Below are 21,806 nucleotides of genomic sequence, written 5' to 3'. Positions count from 1 at the left end.
CGATGTGTCCTATTAACAGTTTGGTATTTTTCTTCTATAAGAAAACTAAATTATCTAGTACGGCCGTTCAGCTGATCGTCTTAAAATTTCACCTGTGACGTCATAAAATTTCAGCCAATAGGAAGCGTTCTGAAAACGCTTGGATTTGGAATCCTACTATGGACGTTTAAGTATCTACCTTTAGTAGCACCATAGAATACTAATTAATTAGTATTCTATGGTAGCACTGAAGCCGTTGGACGGGTCTTAATAAATATTTAAAAAAAATGTTGAAATACCAACTCGTCTGGTCTTTTAAGGATAGGTTATTAATATTCGTTTACAAATTCAAAAACGTCGAAAATTTTAAATTAAGCTAAAAAGCAAAAGTCCCATAACTCGAGAAATAAGCAAGATTTTCAGTGAGAATTTTCACACATTACTTAATGCGACATATGTTATCCAACAAACAGACTGTAGCGTCATTAATGTATAATCACGTGTATTGGAATATTTATAGTACATGCATAACTTTTAGCGTTCTATTGCCCTTGTCACGAATAATCTATGAAAAAACCTTTTAGCGACATTGCTTACCAAAGCTTCCGTTTTTCACCTGTGAAACAGCCACCGCACAGTTCACACGATAGATGTGCTGTTTCGCCATATACTGTAAACAAACGATATGAGTAATCGCCAGGTAAAACATACGCACCTTTTGAGAAGTAGGCGACTGTAAAATGTCGCATTTTTTTCATGCAATTTTTCCCCTTGTATAAGCAGCGCGTTATATCGATATAATCAGTCATGTCTAGCCAATAAACAGAGCGATTGTTGCTTGCTGGCTTGCTCAACACCAGCCAACAAAAACTGTATGGATTTGTAATCAGACTACAGCAACACCCATTGTAAAAGTTAGGTCGATTCATCAGGCAAATACATTAATAAGGACTCATAATCAACCTTCTCTCTACAGATGTGTAGGGTTAAAGGATAAGAGTAAGAGGAAATCAGTTGAATGAAGTAACATCAAATTATTCCCGCAACAAGTTACCGGTAGTCTTATCACCATAGATATGGATAAAATACATATTGACAGCTTTTTTTGCGATGAATAGTTTCAGTTAGAATGTCACAAGGATTAGAGGTAAACGTTGCTTTAAGTTGTATTTATAATTTGAATCACGTTAATTGCTAGCACCATGGGACCGTCCGCAGTCCGGCGGTCAAACTTTGCATTTTAATATAAGAGACATTCAGACAAAAGGCGATAGGCTATGCATTCTATGCAATCTGGCGTTATGTGACTAATAAACTGTTCCTCAATCCAATTTCTTTTAAATTAGACTATCAACGCAGGTATTTCGAGAAATATTCGGATTTATTTTTTGTGCCTCGTGCGTCGCCGCGTGATTTTATTTGATGTTTCACCATTTCAAAAAAAATTACCGCAATTTTTTTTTTCAGAATAACACAAATTTATTAGCGATAAGGCTGGGTTTCAGCTACAAATTTGCGCAGTAGTTCGATGGTCTGGTTAGTCCAACTCAAATATAGACATCGTTATTAATTGCCCGCAGTTATCTTTCATTTCGCGTTTTATAAAAAATATTAATCAAGCGGAGTTATTAAAAGAGTTTAAATTAATAGGTTAGGTTTTAAATTTTTTTGACAAAACTGTTAAGGTTTACGATTGCATAGCGTTCGTATAGCTTGTGGTCAAAAGGTGGTCAAGGGAGGTTTAGAGGTCATGCTTAAATGCAAGTAAACTTCGCGCTTTGTGTGAGAGACAGAAAAGGTGTTGAAACACTAATTGAACGTCAAATCTAAGACTATGGACTTGGAAATCTTGATCAAGTAAACACAAGATTCGAAGTTCCAAAATTATGGCAGCCTATCGAAACTTATTTGACATGCAAGCCATTTTCACCACCACATTTTGTTCCCCGTGGCACGGAAATGTACGGGACAAGGCAATAATAAAATAACGAAAAACGCAAGAGGAATTAATTGGTCTTTCTCTTCTTTTTCTTCCTGTCCCGGTTGCGGTTCTTAACATTGGCGTTCGTGTAATAATCAGCTCCCACTTTCTTCAGCTGCTGATCTCGGAAAAGTCTCCGTTTCTGAACACAACAATATCAGTTAAAAACTAATATGAGGCAGACTGAAGAAAATTAAATAACATATAAACTTGCGATGTTTAGCCTGCGTTTTTTTCAGAGACGATTAAATAGGATTTATATAGGCCTGCACATTTCGCTGTTTTTAAAGTAACCTGTTTCGACGTTTTCCAAGGAAATTCGTCGTCTTTGTCATCGTCACTCTCAGCACCTGTAAAGTAGAGAAAAACCCGCTTAAGAACTGTAAATTCATCAATAAAAAATGGTCCAATTTCCAAGAAAGGCGTGGGAAATTATAAGGGAAAAATAAGATAAAGTTAAATTAAAAATCAAAGGAAATCATGGCGTTTCAATCGCAACACATTTAAATACAGTAGAAGGGAAGCTTGAAAATTTCACTCCAACTTCAAATAAGGCTACCGTCGCAACCCATTTAAAAACGCCAACTGTTACGTATAAGAGCACATTCGAGGATGGCAACAATCGCAGTCTCACCTTTTGCCTGGCCTTTCCGCTTTCTTCTACCGCTTTTGGCCGGAAGATCACCTTTACCACCAGCAGCAGCGGAGTTCAGCTGCTCGCTCGCCTTGCTCACAGCGTCGATCCTACGCTTCTGATTCTGCGAGAGGAACTTCTTCAACTTGCGCACTTTCGCCTCGGTCCCGTCCCTCCTCCTACTCTTATTCTCGGTCTCCTGTTCCACTCCCGCCTCTTCCAGATCTTTCGGAATCTCATCGACTTCCGCATCCGAAAGATCCTCATATTCCTCCTCAGTCGCTTCCTCATCCTCTCCGGGGGCGGCTTCGCTCCCGACGGTGTCTTTGCCCACTTCGGTATCTGCATCCTCTTCCGTAAACTCCAGCCCGATCTTGACATTTTTTAAGTCCTGCGCGACCGGCTTGAGCTGCTTTTCCAGTTCTGTGGCGATCGGTGCCTCGTTTTCCAGCGGAGCTACAGGTGCTGGGTCAACTTTTTGTTCGGCCGCTGGAGCATCGCCGCCCTCCTCTTTTTTGGCTTCGTCTTTTTTCTGCGAACCGAAAAGTCAGGAAACATTTTAATGGCTCATTAAGAAAAGCCAATACAGAAATAGGTACCATTTTGAATGTTTCTAATAACTTTTTACTCATTTTCAACAGCAAGCACAGTTTATGCCTGAAGTGGTTGGTTGTAAAACTAGAAGGCTCTGGCTTGGTATACTCTAAAAACCTGAAAAACTGATCTTCCTCATTCGAATAAACCTCTTAAGGAAAGGAGTAATGCTTTCTTGAAAGCAGTGATTCTTCAACATACCAGGTTTGTAAACGACATTTCAACGTCTTATTTAGGGTTTGTAAAAAGAACTGACGTGGAAATACAAGAACGACATAACATCGTTACGTTTTTGCCATTTTGCGAACACCCTTGTCACTTGGTGTCGATTATCATGAACATCACCAACCTGAACTAATGTGTCATCGAAACACCAACCTGGGCTAATGTGTCATCGACATAACACAAATAACAACAGTGCAAATAAATATATATAAAAAACTCTTTACTTACATTTTTGTCCTCAAATCCCGGCGGCCGGACAAAGTAGGGGATTTTTCCTCGCTGGAAGTCGTTGAGAATCATTTTCGAGACAGTTTTAAAGTCGGGCAATCCACCCTAGACGGACAAAATTCCGTTGATAAAGAAGGAGCGAAAAAATTAACCAAAAAATAAGGAGCGAAAAAAAGATTTTGTTAGACCAAATGAAACACTTAAATAAGAATGGAAAATTTAGAACTGCGAATGCCACCAATAGGTTTTTTATACTTGGTGGATGTATTAACTTGGCCTATAGTGGGGAAATATCAAAGCAGATGTGATACCCGAATTCGATAAGCCATACAAAGCGTTTTCACCCGGTGTTTTTGAACAAAATCTTGGTCAAATTACTTATTAATTCACCATCGAAGGGTATTGTTGCGTTTTCGTTGTCAAAAAAACTCCATATCAGGATAATATCTTATTCGTAGTTTAGAAAAAATAGTTTAGAAAGGTCTATTGGAAGGCGAATTGGACTTCGAAGAAACTGTTTGTCGAATATATTACTTCCTAAAATAAAAGAAGACCGGGAATGACTCGCATTGTTTAACTTGTAAAATGTGTCCACCTTAACGGCGGATTAAAGTAACCAAAGTTAAAAGTGGTAATGTACATATGTAGGTAACATTGTCTGTATGTTCGAATAAAACAATGGACATTGTCCACGTCGGAAAAATCGCACTTGCGCTCTGTTTCAGTTCAAAGAAACTCAGCAGTCAGCCATATCCCCTTGCGCTAAATAACAATCATTTTGTTATTATTACCTTTAGCAGCTTTCCCATGCGGTTTGCCATCTGTGTGAGGAAATCCTCGTGGTCTGTCCAGTCGGTGATCTGATACTGCCTCGCCATGTATTCCCGCTTGACGCGACGCAAAATCTCGGCAATGTGCTGATCAGGCTCGGGGACAAACTCGACACGAACCTTTTCGAAAAGATAGAGAACTGCACAACTTGTTGATGTTTTACTTTTACAAAAAGGGAGAAAGTCATCGGAATTGGAGCCTTTTTCGTTTGAAGCGAAATTACAATTAGAAATCGAATTCGTAAAAAATGGAAAATAAACTCCGAGTAGAAAATAAATTTGATTGCCCAAGTTTAATTCAACATTTGTTTCAACATTAATTTCGATTTGATTCCAACAGAAGTAAATCTCAGAAGAGTCTGAATGACCACGTAGGTTTCGCAAAAATTGGCACGTTTTGCGATAAATAGCTGAACCTTCTACGACTGAAAACGTGTTTGGAATTAAAAAGCAGTTTTGGATATGTCGTAAATTAGATACCAAAACGGGAAAACATAAAGTGATCACGAATTGTATAAAAACCTGCATTTTTATTTTATTAAGATAAAATAAATTGGTGCTTTCGGTAGGATTGAGTATACGTGGTTGTACTTTTTTTTAAATATAATTACTTGTAAGCTAAACAAATTTATTTTCTAACAAAAGTAAAGACGAAACTGTGATACTTGAAAAATACCCAATACTTGTTTCTAACAGTATCTGTTTATTAAAATAGTGTAATCCTCGTCGAACAAACATATTTTTCTAAACACTTACCACTCCCTTCAAAATGATTTCGGTTTCTGTGTCTCCTGTTGGTTGTACAATTCCGGGACAATCCACCAAAAATATTCTTTTCATTAAAGTGATGTACTGCCACACCTGGGTGCAAAAGTCAAACATGGGTTTTATCGGCAAAATCACAAATAAAAGATATACTAATCAAGATAAATTATGTAATAGATTTTCAGAAGAAAATTGAAAAATTTGTACAGTGCAAAATTACCTAAAATTAAATATTTTATAGAAAACGTATTTGGCAATTTTCTCTATTACTATAAAAAACAAAAATAGCAGTATATGACTGTAGATTGTTCTTAAATATGAAATATAGAGCCTGGTCGTGGTTTGGTGGCACAAAACACATTTTGTGTTTAGTATTCAAACATGGTATGTCTATATATTTAAATTTAGATCAACAATATACCATAAGTGTTTTTAAACTTTGCTATAACTAAACCTTTGTTTCCCCGGCAAGGGGTGCAACTTTACAGACTTTCTTTCTTCTGAGAGTGTTAATTATTGAACTCTTTCCAACGTTTGGGTAACCGATGAAGCCACAGCTTATATTCTTTTTTTCAGAATGAAGCTGAAAAAATACATTCAAATCTAAGGTGTCAATCACAAGACAAATTAATTTTGTTATACATACAGGTATAGCAAAATTAAACTTTTAAACCAAAAAAATTGAGGTTAAATACGTTTTTAATTCTTAAAAGAATGTTGTCATAGTGTTAAAACAATACTTCGCTTTTTCAAACCACCAAATTACATTCTATACTGTGTTAGCAATGTGGGCGCACTGACCTTGCTAAACTGTCGCAACAGATTGATGAGGGCTCCTTTGCCGAATGGATTGGTTATAGAGGAGTGAAAGGCAAGTGTAGGATGTTCTTTTGATAATGTGGCGACCCAGGCTTTCTATATTGAAAGGTTATACAGCTAGTCTAATTAAACATAAACTAAAAACAACAATCAGTTTTTATTTCTAAGTTCAAATATTTATACTTGGACATACTGTTGCTGTCAGGCATTCAAAGTTGTTTTGTACAGGACGTATTTATAAAATTGTATATATCTATATAAAATTGTTTGTCAACAAAAATGTTTATTCTACATTCCAGCATTTCAATGGCCTATTAAGGTAATCTTCATCAGGGCAATAAAATGGCAAGATCCTTGTCTGACGAACAATTTTATAATTTCTGTCATATATATAATATATGTATATTTATTTTATTAAAAAAATCCTGTTAAAGCACACCACATATTATAAACGTTGTACATATTAATGTATATATTTAAAAAAATTAGCAGTCATCCACCTTTAGAATTTTAACTTAACAAATTTTTAACGGATGAACTCACAGTTATCCAAGTTGGCACAAGATCAACTTTGTTGAGCACAAATATGAGATGTTTGTGTGGCTTTTCTTTGGCCAGATATTTCTCCACTCGCATGCAGCGAGTTCCCATTGGGTCTCTTACATCCAGAACTTCAATGATGACATCAGAACAGTCCAACACCTATCAAGCGAATCACAATTTAATCGCAAGTGTGATGCTTGGGCACTGTCAAATTATTCTAGGTAAAACACAAAATAGAGAGAAACTTATAGTTGGAAACAAGTTTGAGGAGGCAGAAAAGTAAATCATATTATAAATAATATTTTAGTGATTTGATTTTTTTAGTGATTTGATAATCTTTTTGTACTAAAATAAATAATAGTCAAATGATCAAATCACTGTTCAAGCATAACATTTCTATAAAAAATATACACTTGATTTTTGAAAATATAACGTTTCCATCCTTCGAGTGATCTAACTATCTAAAAAAAATTCTATAAAATAAAATCACTGAATGAAAATTACATGTTGCCTCATTATGTTCATATTTAGAAGTTTGTTTTACTTTATAAAGTTCATTCCAAATCCGCTTTGACTGTCCAGCGTTATAAATATTGGCCAGAGTGACGTTTAGTGTACCGTCCCACTCACGAATCAGGGCCTCATCTTTTTCCACATCATATAAGTTGTTACTTGTTTCAACCTAAAAAAATGTCATTTTACAAGTGTTGTAATGCATATAAGGGTAATGAAACTTAAATTCTGCCATACTACTACATGTAATCTATAGGCATTTTTTATATAGGTTGTTACTCGTTTAAACTTAAAACAAATGTCTTTTTACCAGTGTTGTAATATGTATAAGGGAAACAAAACCTAAATTCTGCATAAATAGTACATGTAATCTTAGGCACTTTAAAATGCTGTTGTTGTTCTCCAAGAAATAAATTATCAACTTTAACCAATGAAAATAAAATTTAGCTTGCGCTTAAAAATAAAATCATTTAGTTTTACATTATCATTCATTTCCAATAGATCTGATGCTTTCAGATTAGGTTTCTTTCTCTGGGACTTTTTTCCGAAAGTCATTCCGAAACTTTCAGTGTCCAAAATGTGAACTCTTGCGTTCTGCAAACAAAAGTAATAGCTTTTAAATAATGCAATTAAAATATAAACTAATTAAAAAAAAAATATATATAGTTCAGTAAAAATGGTTTTATTACAAAAAAATAAAGGCCTATGCATAGATTTAAACTACTTTTCTTGTAGTTATGTAATAGACAAGTTTAAATTTCTGCAAAAAATGGCTTATTTACAAAACAAGACAACCGCCTTAAGATGCTTTCAAGAAAAAATTTTACCTTTACACGGTCATGAAGTAAAGACATGGGTAGCTTGCTTGGCTTAAGGATAACTTGATAAGGATCTTTTACTACTTTACCAATTTCGGTTTGGAACTTTTGCAGACTGCTTTGGGTTATAACCCGAGTGTTTCCTATTAATTAAAAAGTAATTAAATTTATTTTTTAGGATAAAGATTGTTTCAAAACATTTTATGTATTAACTCATAACAGTACTAAATTTAAGATATATTGGTTAACATTGGATAACCAAAAATGTCACTGTTACATTGTAACTGTATAAATACTGTCAATTTAAAAAGACACACAAAAAAATAAAACAAAGTTTGTGTATGTAAAATAATAAGGTTAATTTAAACTTGACTTGGAGCCTCGGTGATTACAAAATGACTTGTTTACAACACTGTTGCTTATTAGGGCACCAAAGAGTCTGTAATTATCATAGCATACTTAGTTCGCCATAAATTCTAGTTTCCTTTCAATAGGCATATATAACACAACATAAGCACCCGGTTTACTCACCAAACCATCTTCTGTTTGGTTCAACCCTTGCCTGAACACCAGAAGCAACTTCGGATTGAAACTCTGCAGCTTTTACCACTTGTCCCTTTCGATTTCTGCAATACAAAAAAATAATACACTTGACATACTAGTATTGAACCTAAATCATGTAAATGATTATAAAATTACTGGCAAGAAAAGGCAGGTCAATACAGGTGACAAGCACCATTTCAAAATTGAGGACATTATGTTTAATTTTCAATTATATATAATTTATCAAAAATTGTTATAAACATAGTGTGTGTGAAAAATACAAACACAAGCTACAAAAAAGTAGAGACCAGTCATCGTACCTAATAGGTTTTCCACCTTTGTACATGTTTAGTCGCTTGATAGTTGACTGGGATCTCATATTTTGTCCACCCTTGGCAACAGCAGAAGTTCGATCTATAAATAAAAGTTATTTTAGTAAACAGACGAAGACATGAAAATTCATATGGATATGTTCATTGTAATATCGTTACCTGGATTTGTACTAGCATTGGATTTGCTAATTGTTTGCTTCTGCCGAGATCGCAAAGGCTTTATTTTGGCCATGATGCTTTGTTTGGGTGGTTTCAGCTTTTACGCACTGAAAATAATTTGGTAGGAAACCACTAGTCAAAAAGGGTCAGTTAAAGGGTAGGCAATTTGTCACCTAAAATATAACAAATCACATAAGTAAGACCAATTTATAGAAAAAAAATGGAAATTGGTCAACTTCTTTTTACTATTGTGCTGCATTTTTTGTTGTTTTTTTCTTTTATACTTTGTGCTGTATTGTTTTATTTTTTGTAAATAAATTACGTACATCGGTAACCTTAAAAAGACAAACCAACCAGACAATCAACTGAAGAATTTTCATAGGAAAGCACAGAATAAAAAAATCTAGTATGACGGAAGGTTTGTTTATAGTCTCCTCCATGCTGGGTCAATCGCTATACCAACTAAGCTACACAGGTTCAGAAGAATACAAGTTGAAAAACAACAACTGACACCTTATATCATTGGTTCTTAACCTTATTTCTACTGCACCATCCATTTGGTAATTGCCCTGTACCTTGCGATTTATGTTTATTTGGTTTGAATTTCGGCAAGCTTAAAACATATTACAATTTGTGCCAAACAGTCTAAGTTCCCAGTGCTAACCAATTGTGATATATGAAAGACAGGTTTACACTAAGAGCAAAGTGTTTTCGCAATTTTGTTGTTAAATTTGGCAATACCACAGTTTGTGGAATGGGTGGCATGGTACACAACTTTGATCTCAATCAACCATAAATACTGTTTTGACTACACACGCCAAATCGTCCGTGTTAAGTAGCAAATCTTATCCAAAATACGAAAAACTATTAAACATATCATGAACCACGAAAATCGAACTTAGATTGTTTCTAAACGACTTCGCGGACCTGGGTGATTTATATTATCAAAATTTAAGAGAAACAAAATCAACGCATGGACCTGATGGTATAACGTTTATAAATAATAACAAAATGATTCATTCTCGTGCGTCTAACTGTGAAATAAATATTCAAATCATACAATTATATACAAATCCGCAAATCAGCTAGAATCCTAAAACAAGAAAACGTCATTAGGCAATTTGTAAAATAAACGAAAAACACAAGCAGCAAGCACACATGTGGTAATTGGTGAACCGTACAAAAAGGCAATGTCAGTTGTATAAAACACTTTATGACCGGTGTACGCCTTAACTTTACAGATATTAGATAAAATTTAGGACAAAAATAATAATTTAGCAATTTTACACCTATCAAATGTTAATCAAATGTCCTAAATTAAAAAAAACTACATTTCTTTACTTAGTTAGTTAAAATTAGGGGTTTCCCCATCCTGTAATCTAGTTTTGTTTGTTTACTGAGGCAACTTTTTCATCAGTTGTTGCTGTGCACTAATGGCGTTTTCCTGTGCGTGCCGTTTTACCAAAAACTATTTTATTCCGAAGTATAATTTACATACGGAGTTTGACGGTTCAGCGCTAAACAAAGAGCTGGAACAGGTTTGTCGATTGGTTAATGTTAATCTTTTTCCAAGAAAAATCTGACAACTAAGTTAAAAATACTGTCATAGTGAAATTTGTTTATTATTTTGCAGGCCCTTGCAGCTCAAAATGTAACAGAAGATGACCGTAAGCACGTTCTTCAATATTTACAAAGTGAAAGAAAAAGGAGAGAAACCCTACCACACAACAGTGAACAAAGAATAGAAAAAATTAAAGAAAGCTACAACAAATGGCATCCACATTTATACAAATTACAGGTGCCAAAAATGTTAACTGATTTTTTAAAACCTTTGACATTTATATTGTATTTTAATTTATGTAGGATGGATTCTTGAGACCAGAATTTCTAAAAATTGTGAGCTTGGCTAAAACACCAGGATGCACCCTTGAGGATCTGGTGAATCTTATGGAGACCTGTTGTTGCAAAGTATGGAGGTTTCCTGTGTTTACTGATCAGTTTTGTGAGGAAGTTGTTGAAGAAATGTGTCACTTTGAAAATAGTGATATGCCAAAAGGAAGACCAAACACAATGAACAACTATGGGGTGTGTCAAAAATTAACTTATAAAGTGAAATTTCTAGTTTTTATTTTTAATATTTTTCATTGGCCCTAGGATTAACTCGACTAACTCCCATGAAATTTTATTCAATAAGTTTAACTTCTACGTTGTTGACCGTGATTTTACATAGGTTTGTTTACTGTATAAACTTGTTAATAATATGTCTTTCAGATTCTTCTCAACGAGATTGGATTTGATCAACATTTCCTTGATCTGCTTAGAAGAGAATATTTACTGCCAATCGCAAAGATCCTTTTGCCAGAATGGACTGGACAAGATCTCGACTCTCACAAGGCTTTCACTGTAAAGTACAAATATGGAGAAGACCTGGATCTTGCCTTTCACTTTGACAACGCTGAAGTAACACTTAATGTTTGTCTTGGAAAAGACTTTGAAGGCGGGTGCTTGTATTTCGGCAGAATGCGCACAGTGAGTAATTAACCAAGTACAAAAAAACCCACAGTAACCAACTAAAGCAGGGGTTTTTAAACTGGGTTCCATGGACCCCTTGGGCGTCCGTTTACAAGTTTTAGGGGGTCCACTAAGGCCTAATTGAAATGTTTAAAAAGTAATGGATTTTTTAAAGAAAAGGGATACGTTAAAAATAAAACGGTTTTGCACTTAATGTATTTAGACTCCATTTCACTTTCACATTTTGGACCGAAATCAGCGGATTTCTGAAGTCTATTTGTATTGTGATTGTGAATTTATGACGTCATCTCAGGAAATTTCTTGCCCAACGTGGTCCACGTGAAGCAAAAAAATAAATTAGGGCACCACAGTAACAAAAGTTTAAGAACCCCTCAACTAAAGAGTACCAATTTCACATGGGATTATAAAACTTTCTTTTTGTGCAGGAACCGATGGACCTAATGCAAACCACGCCTGTTTTACATAAGAAAGGTTACGGTATCTTGCACAGAGGACAGCACAGACACGGCGCAATGGAAATAGAAGGAGAAGAGTCAGAGAGGCACAACCTTATCATATGGATGCGATCATCCTCTGTTCGAAACAAACTTTGTCCAATGTGCAACGAAAAGCCACAATTGGTCAGTCAGACGTCTTCAGGCGACGGTTTCACAATGGACAGTGATGCGGAAACTTCAACACAGAATAGCTCATGTAACGTTACATGAGAAACAGTATCGTCAGTAAAAAAATACCAATCCAAATAAATCGCCACAATCATTTTAGTTCAATACTTACAAATTATGTGTGACATAGCATGTGATAATATATTGTCAATAATTATTATCTGTCTAGCGATCAGGACATGTTGCAAAAATTGCTAGTTCTCTCTACTCTTGTAACCAAGACATTTTCTTCTCTTTTGCTATTTACAAAGTACATCTTTATGAAAAGACATCAGCACTTGAATTAGGTCCATGGTTTTAATAATGCGCTTCTTCCAGAATTTGGCGTTGAGGTTGTGGGAGTCCGTGAACGCTGCTTTCCAGGTCCAATGTGAAACGATTGCCTCACGGGCGATACAGTCTGAAGAGAGTAAACATGAAATTTGAGTTATACATAGTAAACTAGTCCATTGTATAATGTAAAACCTGAATTGACACTATTAGCTAAAGGAAAAGAGAACAAAATGAGAGGGCCCATTAAGTTATCAAATTATAGTTTTAAACTGTGGGATTGTAGTTCTAAACAACAATATATATTCGCCCTGAAAGCCATTTGATCAACTTTATATAAATATTCCTCAGTTTGCAGTATCAACAATTATATTAGCCTTTAGGAGTTTCTGTGGCCAGTTTTCTTCAATACAAAAGTGCCTTTAATCTTGCAATCTATAATAATACAAAACACATCTCCTTATAAATAGGGGATAAAATAAAACTGCTGTAAAGCTTTGTGTTTTTACATTTTGCTGTTTACTGTGATTGTAGGCTTCCATGGCATTGCTGCGATTCGATTTGTCGCTCAGGTAACTTGGCACTGGTGACCTTCTCGATCGTTCAACTTTCGATCCCAATCGTATGGACGAACCACTGAAAAATATATAGAAAGTGTAGAGAACTATTCAAGTAATATTGGTATCAGTGCAAAACACACAGCACCACCATTAAGAATAAGGGCTTTTGACTAATAATCTACCATAGTTTAAAATCAAACACAAATTCCTGAAAATTAAAAAACAAATTTCCTGAAATTAAAGTCTTCATAGGGCAATAGGACATGGTTTCCTTTTTTCTGACTTTTAGTGAAGGCAGTGGAACTAGAACATAATTTTTTTAATAATAAGGACATCCTGTTTACATACTTCAATATAATTTTTAGTGAAATGATGATCAACGTGTTTGTATCTGTGCAATATTACAGAAGCCTTACCTGATGCTACTGGTGGTGTGCGAAACTTGGTCAACATCCCGGTTTGTGTTCCACAGCTGCACTGGCTGCAAACAAATAACTCGGTAATTAGGGCTAAAACCAAAGAGCATAAAACAATAAAAAAAGATGACGAACTCCTGTTATTAAATTAAAAAGAACTAAATATAGAGCTACATTTGTAAAAGTAGAGCTGGTTTGTAAACAAAACAAATAAAAATAAAACAATGAGAAATTGTACAAAGATTGTTGCATAAAAATAGGAAATACGATGAATTAGTTGTTTCAAATCATTTTACAAATAGCAGTAAAAACTCCAAATGTAAAATAATGGTAGGCAGCATTGCATTTAACGCATGTACTGGTAAAGCTACATAAGGGCAAAAAAAATCAAACCTGTATAGGATTGTCGTTATGTAACTGCTCCTTGCTGGTTTCATGAAAACTCCCGTTTGATGTGGTACTAGTTACGCTCGCGAGCGTTTTTCGTAACGATTGGTTTTCTTTTTCCAGCACTTGTATCCTGATTTGGTTTGCTTCCACTTGTCGTTGCATATCCATGAACACATCTCCGCAACCTGACAATAGAAACCAAGTTGCATTTAAGCAATGTTGTAGTGACTTAATTCACTGTTCCTAAAGAATTGGCTTAAAATACTTGAGTTATTATTTAGTTATTCCGTAGATGACTTGAGTGGGACTTAATTTTAAAAATGACCTGTGCATTATAGTCAAACGGACATAACTTGGTAGACAATTACATTAACGTTGGCACAACAAGGTAAAAAATATTTTTCAAAAAAATGACCGGGTGGTTTAAAGTATATTTTGTAATAAGCTAAAAGTGCAAAACAAAACTAAAATAATTTGATTGTTTTAACCTCATTTTGGAATTAGTTTGAAAATGGACCTGCATATAAAGTAATATAATGTAATCGTCTTAACAGCGATAGTGCCGTATTCTGTAAATTGTAAAGGTGGAATAGAAAATATGTTTGAATATTTGTTCAACCGTGTATTGTTGGTAAATGATTTATATGACACCGCTATGAGTGGATTGCTGTATCCACCTTAACTAAGTTACCTAAATGGGTAAAATACAGGCTGTAGAATCATATTCGACAAAGCGCACATTTGGCAGGAGTTAAACCCGGGTTATTTTTAACTGACTCCGCAGCCCTGATTTAAATTAAAGGTGCCAGTTTCGTCCTCTTACTTTCCGGCATTCCCGCTGCAGATGTGTGAAGGTCGGGGTAAGCAACCAGAAGCCGTTCCCTTTCTATGTACTCGGACAACTGGGACTCCAGGTTTTCATTAATTGCTGTCAAGTCGTCTGCTCGCCTTTCCAGGGTCTCTTTGTCCATGTGCAACATGCTTGACAACTCCTGCATTGACAACATGTTACCGTATTAAACAATGAAATGTAATTTATTTCATAAATACCTCCTATGTTAACCATATTGGCAATAGACAAATTATTATTATACATATATAAGTGTTTAAAATTAAATGATTTTTGTTAAGTTGTAACAAAGTACTTTCTGTTTATTCTCTTAAAACACCAAATTTAGTTTTAATCTGGATTTTATTAAATCCGCATTTAGATTAGTTTATTTTTAGTAAGTTCGGTTTAATATTTCAAATTTTACCTAAAACAGAAAACAAAGCCGAAATCATGTTACAATTTACATGGACAATAATTTACTCTCAAAATGTTAATCAAAATGACTATTAAACGCTATTTTATCTTGTGTCACCTAGAAAATTTAACCAAAAAATTAGATATAAAAGCTTCACCGAAACCGGTTTCCAAAGAAAAGTAATACATTTCCTGTGTATAGTCATCTTTTCTGAAGTACTCAATCCATTTAATTACACCTACATCTTTGCTGGTGACCGTCTTGATGAGGCTTTCCGATTTTTGCTCCTCTTCTTTCATCTTGTCCTCCGCCTGATCCCTCTCCTCCTCTGCCATGCACAGCCTCTCGCGAAGATCCTCGCATTCTTCATCCAGCTCGTCCAACCTCTTCAAAAGACCGCTCTGCTTTTCCTGCATCGCCTGGAGAAAATCAAGTATTACTTGAGTCCAGGGTTCGACTGCTGTTCATTTTTGTGGAGCCAAAAAAAAAACTCCTCTAAACTGAGTTTTTTTTTCTTAAATGAAAATCGTCATTCACTAGATTTTACAGTTTGCTCACCATATAAAGTACTGTCTGATAGTTTTAAAGTTGCCTATCGCTACATAGTAAAAAGAAAACAAGAATAAATATTTAATAGAAACCATTTTGAGCAGCGGTTCTTAACCGGGGGGCCAAGCAATTCTAAGGGGGGCGCGAGCTCGACTTCAATATTTTAACTTTTTGCAATGATTTTAATGGTTTCGTTAGGGTTAGGCATAATTCCTACATACAAACTATGTTTTTGCCAACTTTAACATTAAAACCGCAAACATTTTTCGAGCTATGCGCGAATCTTCTACTTCCCTTTTAGAAAATCCACGGTATCACCGCCATATTAAATTAACTTATAGATAAACGATATAAGCTATTGCCCTTACGGACTATTTTTCATCCATATTTTATATATGATAACAGGCTATAGCAACAGGGGGAGTCGAACTTTTTTGGGCGAAACTATATTGTTTTTGCAATATTGCCGTTGTATTGTGTGTCGTTACATCTTTTGAAACACGATAACGCAATGTTTAATATTTGCGCTTGACATTTTTTGCGCTCGACATCATACAACTCTTACAACTGTGGAGTCAATGCCCTCGCAACACGTTAGTCAAAATCAGCTCGATAAAATCAATGTGTCAAGCTCGCGCTATTGGTTGTGCGCCCAATGCGAAACGCCTCTTCAGTTGCAGTTTAGCCAATTCGACCAAATAAAACTCTACATTTTTCGCGCTTCACGCGACCGACAACACCCTTCACTATTTTCCTGTTTTCTCAGTGATATTTAATTGCAAAATGTCGAAATATTTTCATATGGGGGCGCAAGGCATGAGAAAAATTACCAAAGGGGGGCGCGGCTGAAAAAAGGTTAAGAACCACTGATTTTGAGCGTTATAAAATTGGCATTCGGTTTAAACTATGGTGAAAACCTTTGGAAAAGTAGCCCAGAATTGTGATAGGAACAATATAGTTTGTATGACATTGACAGGCAATACTGTCTTTCACTTTATTTTACAGGCATTGTCCTATAAACATACATTAGAAAAACATTTTTGTCACACTAGTTGGACTTTACATAACCTATACAAGCCATTACGATTAGGGGGATGAGAAAATGTTCACTTATCCCCAAGGTAAAACGCAAAGCAAACAACTTTAGAACTCACTTGTTCATGGCTGGATAATGTTGTGTTTTTCATGATTTCCCTTTTCAGTTGCTCATTAACAAAGGAAACTTTCTCCTCGGTCTCTTGCAGGTTACGCTTAACTTCACTAAGTTCACTTTGCAGGCGGATGGAATCTTTCTGATATTGGCGGTTCTCCTTTGATTCCTCTCTCAGCATCGCTCTTTCATTTTCTGTTTATTCATAATTTGATAAATGGTCTTTTAACGGCTAGTTTTGGCAAAGATTAGAACCCTTATTTAAAAGTAACTACTGATTGAGTGTATTATAAAAGCAATGTTTCTCATATGCTTCATAATGTGCAATGTACAACTTTTTATTCTATTGGTGATAAAGGCATTATGGTTAAATAAACCCTATTTTAATTTTTATCAAGTTGAATATTGCATGAAAAATTGTGTATTTCGTAACTTTAATCAGATACTGAAATTATTTACTAAAAACGTCATTCAACGGCTCAGAAGATAAGAAATTTTGAGACAGAATGATTTACCTGCTTGCACAAATTCCCTGTGTTTGGTCAAAAGTTCATCTTTAAGTTGTGAAAGTTGATCCTTCAATTGAGTTGACTCTTCTGACATTTTTTCATTCATTCTCTTGAAGTGGTCTAGCTCATTTTCAGTGGCCTTTAGGGTCTGTAAGAAGGTTATAATTTTATTTAAATTGCTTAATAATTTTCCATGTTTTAAACATTTGTATCTAAGTTTATGTGTCAACAAACCATCTAATGATTTATCATCTTAGTCCTACATAAATATGTTTCAACAAAACAGTATGTTTTTAACTAAGCTAGATATAAAAAAGTAAAATTCAATACAGATGCCACTAAATGATAGTCATACAACCAGACTAACCTCTTTTAGTTGATATTGTCTTACTCTTTGCTCCTCAACAAATTCCTTTTCCCTGCGCTCTGCAATGACGTGAAGTCGCTGAACCTCTGCTTTGGCTTCACCCTCCTTCTTAGTGGTTGCAGACAATTCATCTTTCAACGGTTTAATTTGCCTCATAAGGCTGTCCAGCTGTCTGTCTACTCTTGACAGATCTTTTGTTTGTAAGTTCTTCCATCTGCAGAACATGCATCATGGTATTAACCATCAATGAGTATTAAATATGCGGTGGGACAAAAATCAAGGCCTAAAACCAGAGATATTCTTAAATGTGCCTCATAGTTTTTGTTATTTTCTAAAATAACCCACTTGTTTTACAAAAATATGCGCAAACAAGCATGTGAGATATGGGCACTTTGAACCATTTTTATTGGAAAACTGTTAATTAACTTATGACTGCTTTTCCGCGTTTTAATGGCGATTGTCAAGATATGTTATTGTTGTTTTGTAAAGGTTTGCCGCAAATTTTATTGATTTCATTAAGATGCTAATAAAGTTTAAGAAACTACTGGGCTAAAAGTTGGTTTAATGTGTGCCACAGGTGATGGTGGTCAGCCATTCCAGAAAACATAAAAAGGCAAGCAATATAGGAATTTATAAAATAAAGCATTAAAGTCTATGTATTGAAATGTTTATCAATATTTATTAAAATGTAAGATGTACAAATTTAAAACTATTTTTACCCTTTTGGGACATCAATTTATTATTTATAATAGGGTAGCATCTGTTTTTCACTGCCAATTTTAACATGTTGGTCAATGGTATAATATAGTAGTGGATTCGTAGTGTTTGAATGCCACTTAAACAAATCAGTACCTACCTTGTCACTTCTGCAATGGACATGAGTGATGTGTCCGATTGTTTTTCAATATAATCCTCAAGAGCTGTAGGTAAACCTTGAGACTTGCAAACCTTTACCACTGCCCTGAATGTTTTAACAGAACACAAAAATATATCATGTCACTCATGTGGAAAGGATATTATATAAATATATCAATAAGGCTTTTTTTATAACATGAGTAAGTCATCTAGTTGTCCAATAAAAGTGCATGTAACTGATCACAGCTTTATTCATCAGTGTTGTAATAAATCAAGTGCAAAATGGCTTGACTTAAGTGTGCTTTTAAGTCACTGTTTTTAAACATTCAACCAAAGTATTTCAACAGAAATGACTTTACCTGAAGTCTTTTGAACATATAACTTGATTTGGAATTATTAATTTTGTCAAATACCTTGGGTTCAAATTAAGCAATTTTATTAAACAATTTTAAAATTTGGGCCATTTATCTCAGTTTTGTAGTAAAACAATTTGCCTGCTGTATAGCGTGTTTTGTTATTTTTAGTTTAGGTATTGCTCATATAATCAGATGACCTAATCAAATTTATTAGTTTAACGTTTTATTTTTATGTCAAATACTTAAAAATATTTTTTTTTATGTCAAAAAAAACAAAACAGTTGCTTTTATAATGACTTGACTTTGACTTGACTTGGGCAAATGATGGTTTGAACTGTGACTTTACTTTTTTACGAAATACTCGACTAAAGTTGGCTTCAGTTATTTTTTAAATAACTTGGACTTACATCATTTCAAAATGACTTGTTTAAAACCCTGTAATATTCATTATACAATGAAAGTTTGGATTTAATTAATCATACTTTCCAACATCATGCAGGCAAGCTTGACTTCTTGCACATGTCTCACATGAGCTGTATGCTGTAACTGCTGTTTGTGAACCTCGGTTGGCAGCCTCGTATGACACAGTGCTACTGGAGTCTGCAAGTAAACAAAAATGCTATTTCAAGAAAGCTTTTGACAGTATTGTTTACAAAAATGGAGTGACAAAAAATATTTTAATTTACTTTTACTTCAAAAGTTGTTTTACACTACAAAACCACAGTTAACTGTCTGTTTTTGAATTGGCTGTTACAATTTTAAATGTCTTAAACATAAAAACCTTGTGTTGCAGCTGGTGTCGCTTGACTTCTTAAATTTTCTGTTGATGATTGTTCCAGCAAGGACATTTTTAGTTCTTCTTTGTCCAAAGACCTGGTTTTCCTTTGCACCTGGAGGTGTTTAACCAATGAACAAATCGGTTAAAACGAATGTTACAGTTTTTAAAAAAAATCTTCCACAAATCATAAGACACAATTTAGCCAAGTAAGTATAAACTAAATCCATACTGGTTACAATAAAGACTGATCAAGGAATCTTTATTTAACACAGGGGTGGGCAACCTTTTCAACACAAGGGCCAATTAGGAAATGTAATGCTTACAGAAGAGCCGAACATCAAATAAACACTAATTCGTATTTTCAGCTTTTACTAGAAAAACTAATGAGCTACTAGGCTGTAACTATGGCTGTCTACTTGTAGATTCGGAAATAACTTTTTCTACATTTCCAAAATTCAAAACAAAACCAGCTGTTAAACACAACAGCTCAGTCACTATGCATGGCAAAAGTCTGTTACACCTTGAACGTACCACACAAGTGTAGTTGTTGCAAAACAAGTCTTTATCATAACAACGGGACAGAAGTAAAACTTTAGTGTAGCGGTGTAGCCTATGGGTTACATCGCTCTTCAAACAGGAAACTGATAGAGCAAAAATCCCAACAGAGTGCACACTCATAGCCTTATTTATGGAAAAATAGGTGGAAGAAGATGAAGGCCGCACAAAAAATGCGGCCAGCGGGCCACACGTTGCCCACCCCTGATTTAACACATAGTTCTAACAAACCTCTTTGGCAAGTTGTTGCATTACAGTGGCCACTTGAGAAATGCGACTCCAGCAGCGCTTGGCAGACAAACCGGCTGAAATAGAGCTGGCACTTTTGCCACTGGGTGTCACAACATGGTTTTCGGAAGCTAGAAGGAGTTCATTGTATCGAGCAAAACTTTGAAGGGTGAAAACAAGCCTGTATGCACATAAAAGTGTTGTAAAAATTAATTCAATAATGAAAAATTAAGGCAAATAGTATTTGTCTATATAAAGTATATCTCATATGTGAAAACAATACATGGAAAAGTGGTTGTTTAATCATGAAAAGAATATTATATATTATTTAAAAATCAATATCATTAAATGTTTTCTTAAACACAAATATTTATGGAAGATCAGTAAATTTGTCCTTAAAATTGTGACATGTGTTTAATATGTTAGGAATACAGGCTTGTGCAACTAAGAAATATAAATTTGAAAACCTGGTGTCACGAACAGCTATTGGCATGGTTTTCATTTTACTTGTGTCCTTAATTTTCACCTGTCAATCAGCAAGTCGTACAACATCACATGAGCAACTTGGTTGTCTTCCTCCTCTTCATCCTGGTATGAGCAGTCTGTCAAGAAAGAACCGACGTCCACCTCACTGGACTGTTTGTCTGGAAACTTCCAGGATTGAGTTTTGACCTAAAAATAAAGTTTCCAGTAATTGCAGAGCCATCATTTTATCCATCACTACTAACAATTTATGCTGTGTAATATTATTGCAGGTTTGCATAACACGCAGTCCTCAAGCAGCCTTTAAAAGTGGATATCAGTACAGGTCTAGAATCCCACATTTTTTTTAAATACACTAACTACAAACCAGTCGTCAAAAACTGCAAAACTAGGAAACAAATATAATTGACCTACCCAAACCAAAACGCTACGCCGCATTATAATCCCGCACTCTCTTTTTACGAAGTGTATTATTAATATCCGTATTCAACTTACCACGCCAACCCTTGAAGCGATTTCGTTGACAATTTCCTCCACGTCTTTAATGTCATGTTGTAGACTTTCCAGACAGAACTTGCTGCCTAAGAGATGAGCCATTGCCCTTCTAATTTAAGTCTTTAATTAAACACAACAATTTAACTTATTTAGGGTCGTACTTTTGTTCTGTTGTTGGGTTATTGTTTTGGAAAACACTGCGCACCTTTTCCCAGCTTGGAGTTTAAACCAATCAGTTAGCGTTGTTTGTGTTACGTGAAGCGGAACATGTTGTGGTAAACGCGTTTAGGCGCGTACGGCAAACACGTTTTCTCAAATCTCCTAACTAAATCTCTTTGGTTTAAATCTCTTTGGTTCAGGCTAGAGATTTATACCTTCTTTGAATTTTTTTGGTTTATGGTAGATACAAGCAACTTTTGATATGGTTTTGTTTAAAAA

General features: G+C 34.9%; 3 protein-coding genes across 3 annotated transcripts; 1 reads left to right on the top strand and 2 right to left on the bottom strand.

Annotated features, from left to right (window-relative positions):
- Positions 1-1,667: 1,667 nt before the first annotated feature.
- LOC146166822 (uncharacterized) lies at positions 1,668-9,128 on the bottom strand. Its single transcript, XM_083386210.1, has 15 exons — positions 8,964-9,128; positions 8,793-8,886; positions 8,461-8,555; positions 7,939-8,072; positions 7,592-7,705; positions 7,143-7,280; positions 6,599-6,757; positions 6,038-6,151; positions 5,691-5,819; positions 5,228-5,332; positions 4,433-4,591; positions 3,642-3,746; positions 2,595-3,126; positions 2,255-2,310; positions 1,668-2,102 (listed from the first exon to the last, which is right to left on the bottom strand). Exons 1-15 carry the CDS (start codon positions 9,034-9,036, stop codon positions 1,986-1,988), a joined length of 2,124 nt encoding a protein of 707 aa, XP_083242336.1. The 5' UTR covers positions 9,037-9,128; the 3' UTR covers positions 1,668-1,985.
- A 1,261-nt stretch (positions 9,129-10,389) lies between these two features.
- On the top strand, positions 10,390-12,866 carry LOC146166821 (2-oxoglutarate and iron-dependent oxygenase domain-containing protein 2-like). The gene is made up of 5 exons (XM_083381820.1): positions 10,390-10,501; positions 10,597-10,761; positions 10,827-11,048; positions 11,235-11,492; positions 11,921-12,866. Exons 1-5 carry the CDS (start codon positions 10,397-10,399, stop codon positions 12,200-12,202), a joined length of 1,032 nt encoding a protein of 343 aa, XP_083237946.1. The 5' UTR covers positions 10,390-10,396; the 3' UTR covers positions 12,203-12,866.
- Positions 11,627-21,539, bottom strand: LOC146166820 (coiled-coil domain-containing protein 157-like). The gene is made up of 15 exons (XM_083381809.1): positions 21,369-21,539; positions 20,917-21,062; positions 20,394-20,571; positions 19,611-19,719; positions 19,312-19,429; positions 18,475-18,579; positions 17,619-17,832; positions 17,258-17,399; positions 16,747-16,937; positions 15,286-15,462; positions 14,620-14,788; positions 13,800-13,981; positions 13,407-13,471; positions 12,940-13,066; positions 11,627-12,560 (listed from the first exon to the last, which is right to left on the bottom strand). The coding sequence occupies exons 1-15, from the start codon at positions 21,468-21,470 to the stop codon at positions 12,444-12,446; spliced, it is 2,142 nt and encodes a 713-aa protein (XP_083237935.1). The 5' UTR covers positions 21,471-21,539; the 3' UTR covers positions 11,627-12,443.
- Positions 21,540-21,806: the final 267 nt, after the last annotated feature.

The sequence above is a fragment of the Ascidiella aspersa genome, chromosome 1, assembly GCF_963924565.1.
Source record: "Ascidiella aspersa chromosome 1, kaAscAspe10.2, whole genome shotgun sequence".
Lineage (NCBI taxonomy): Eukaryota > Metazoa > Chordata > Ascidiacea > Phlebobranchia > Ascidiidae > Ascidiella > Ascidiella aspersa.
The sequence above is the reverse complement of the archived record's forward strand: the minus strand, read 5'-3'. Positions and strand labels throughout refer to the sequence as shown.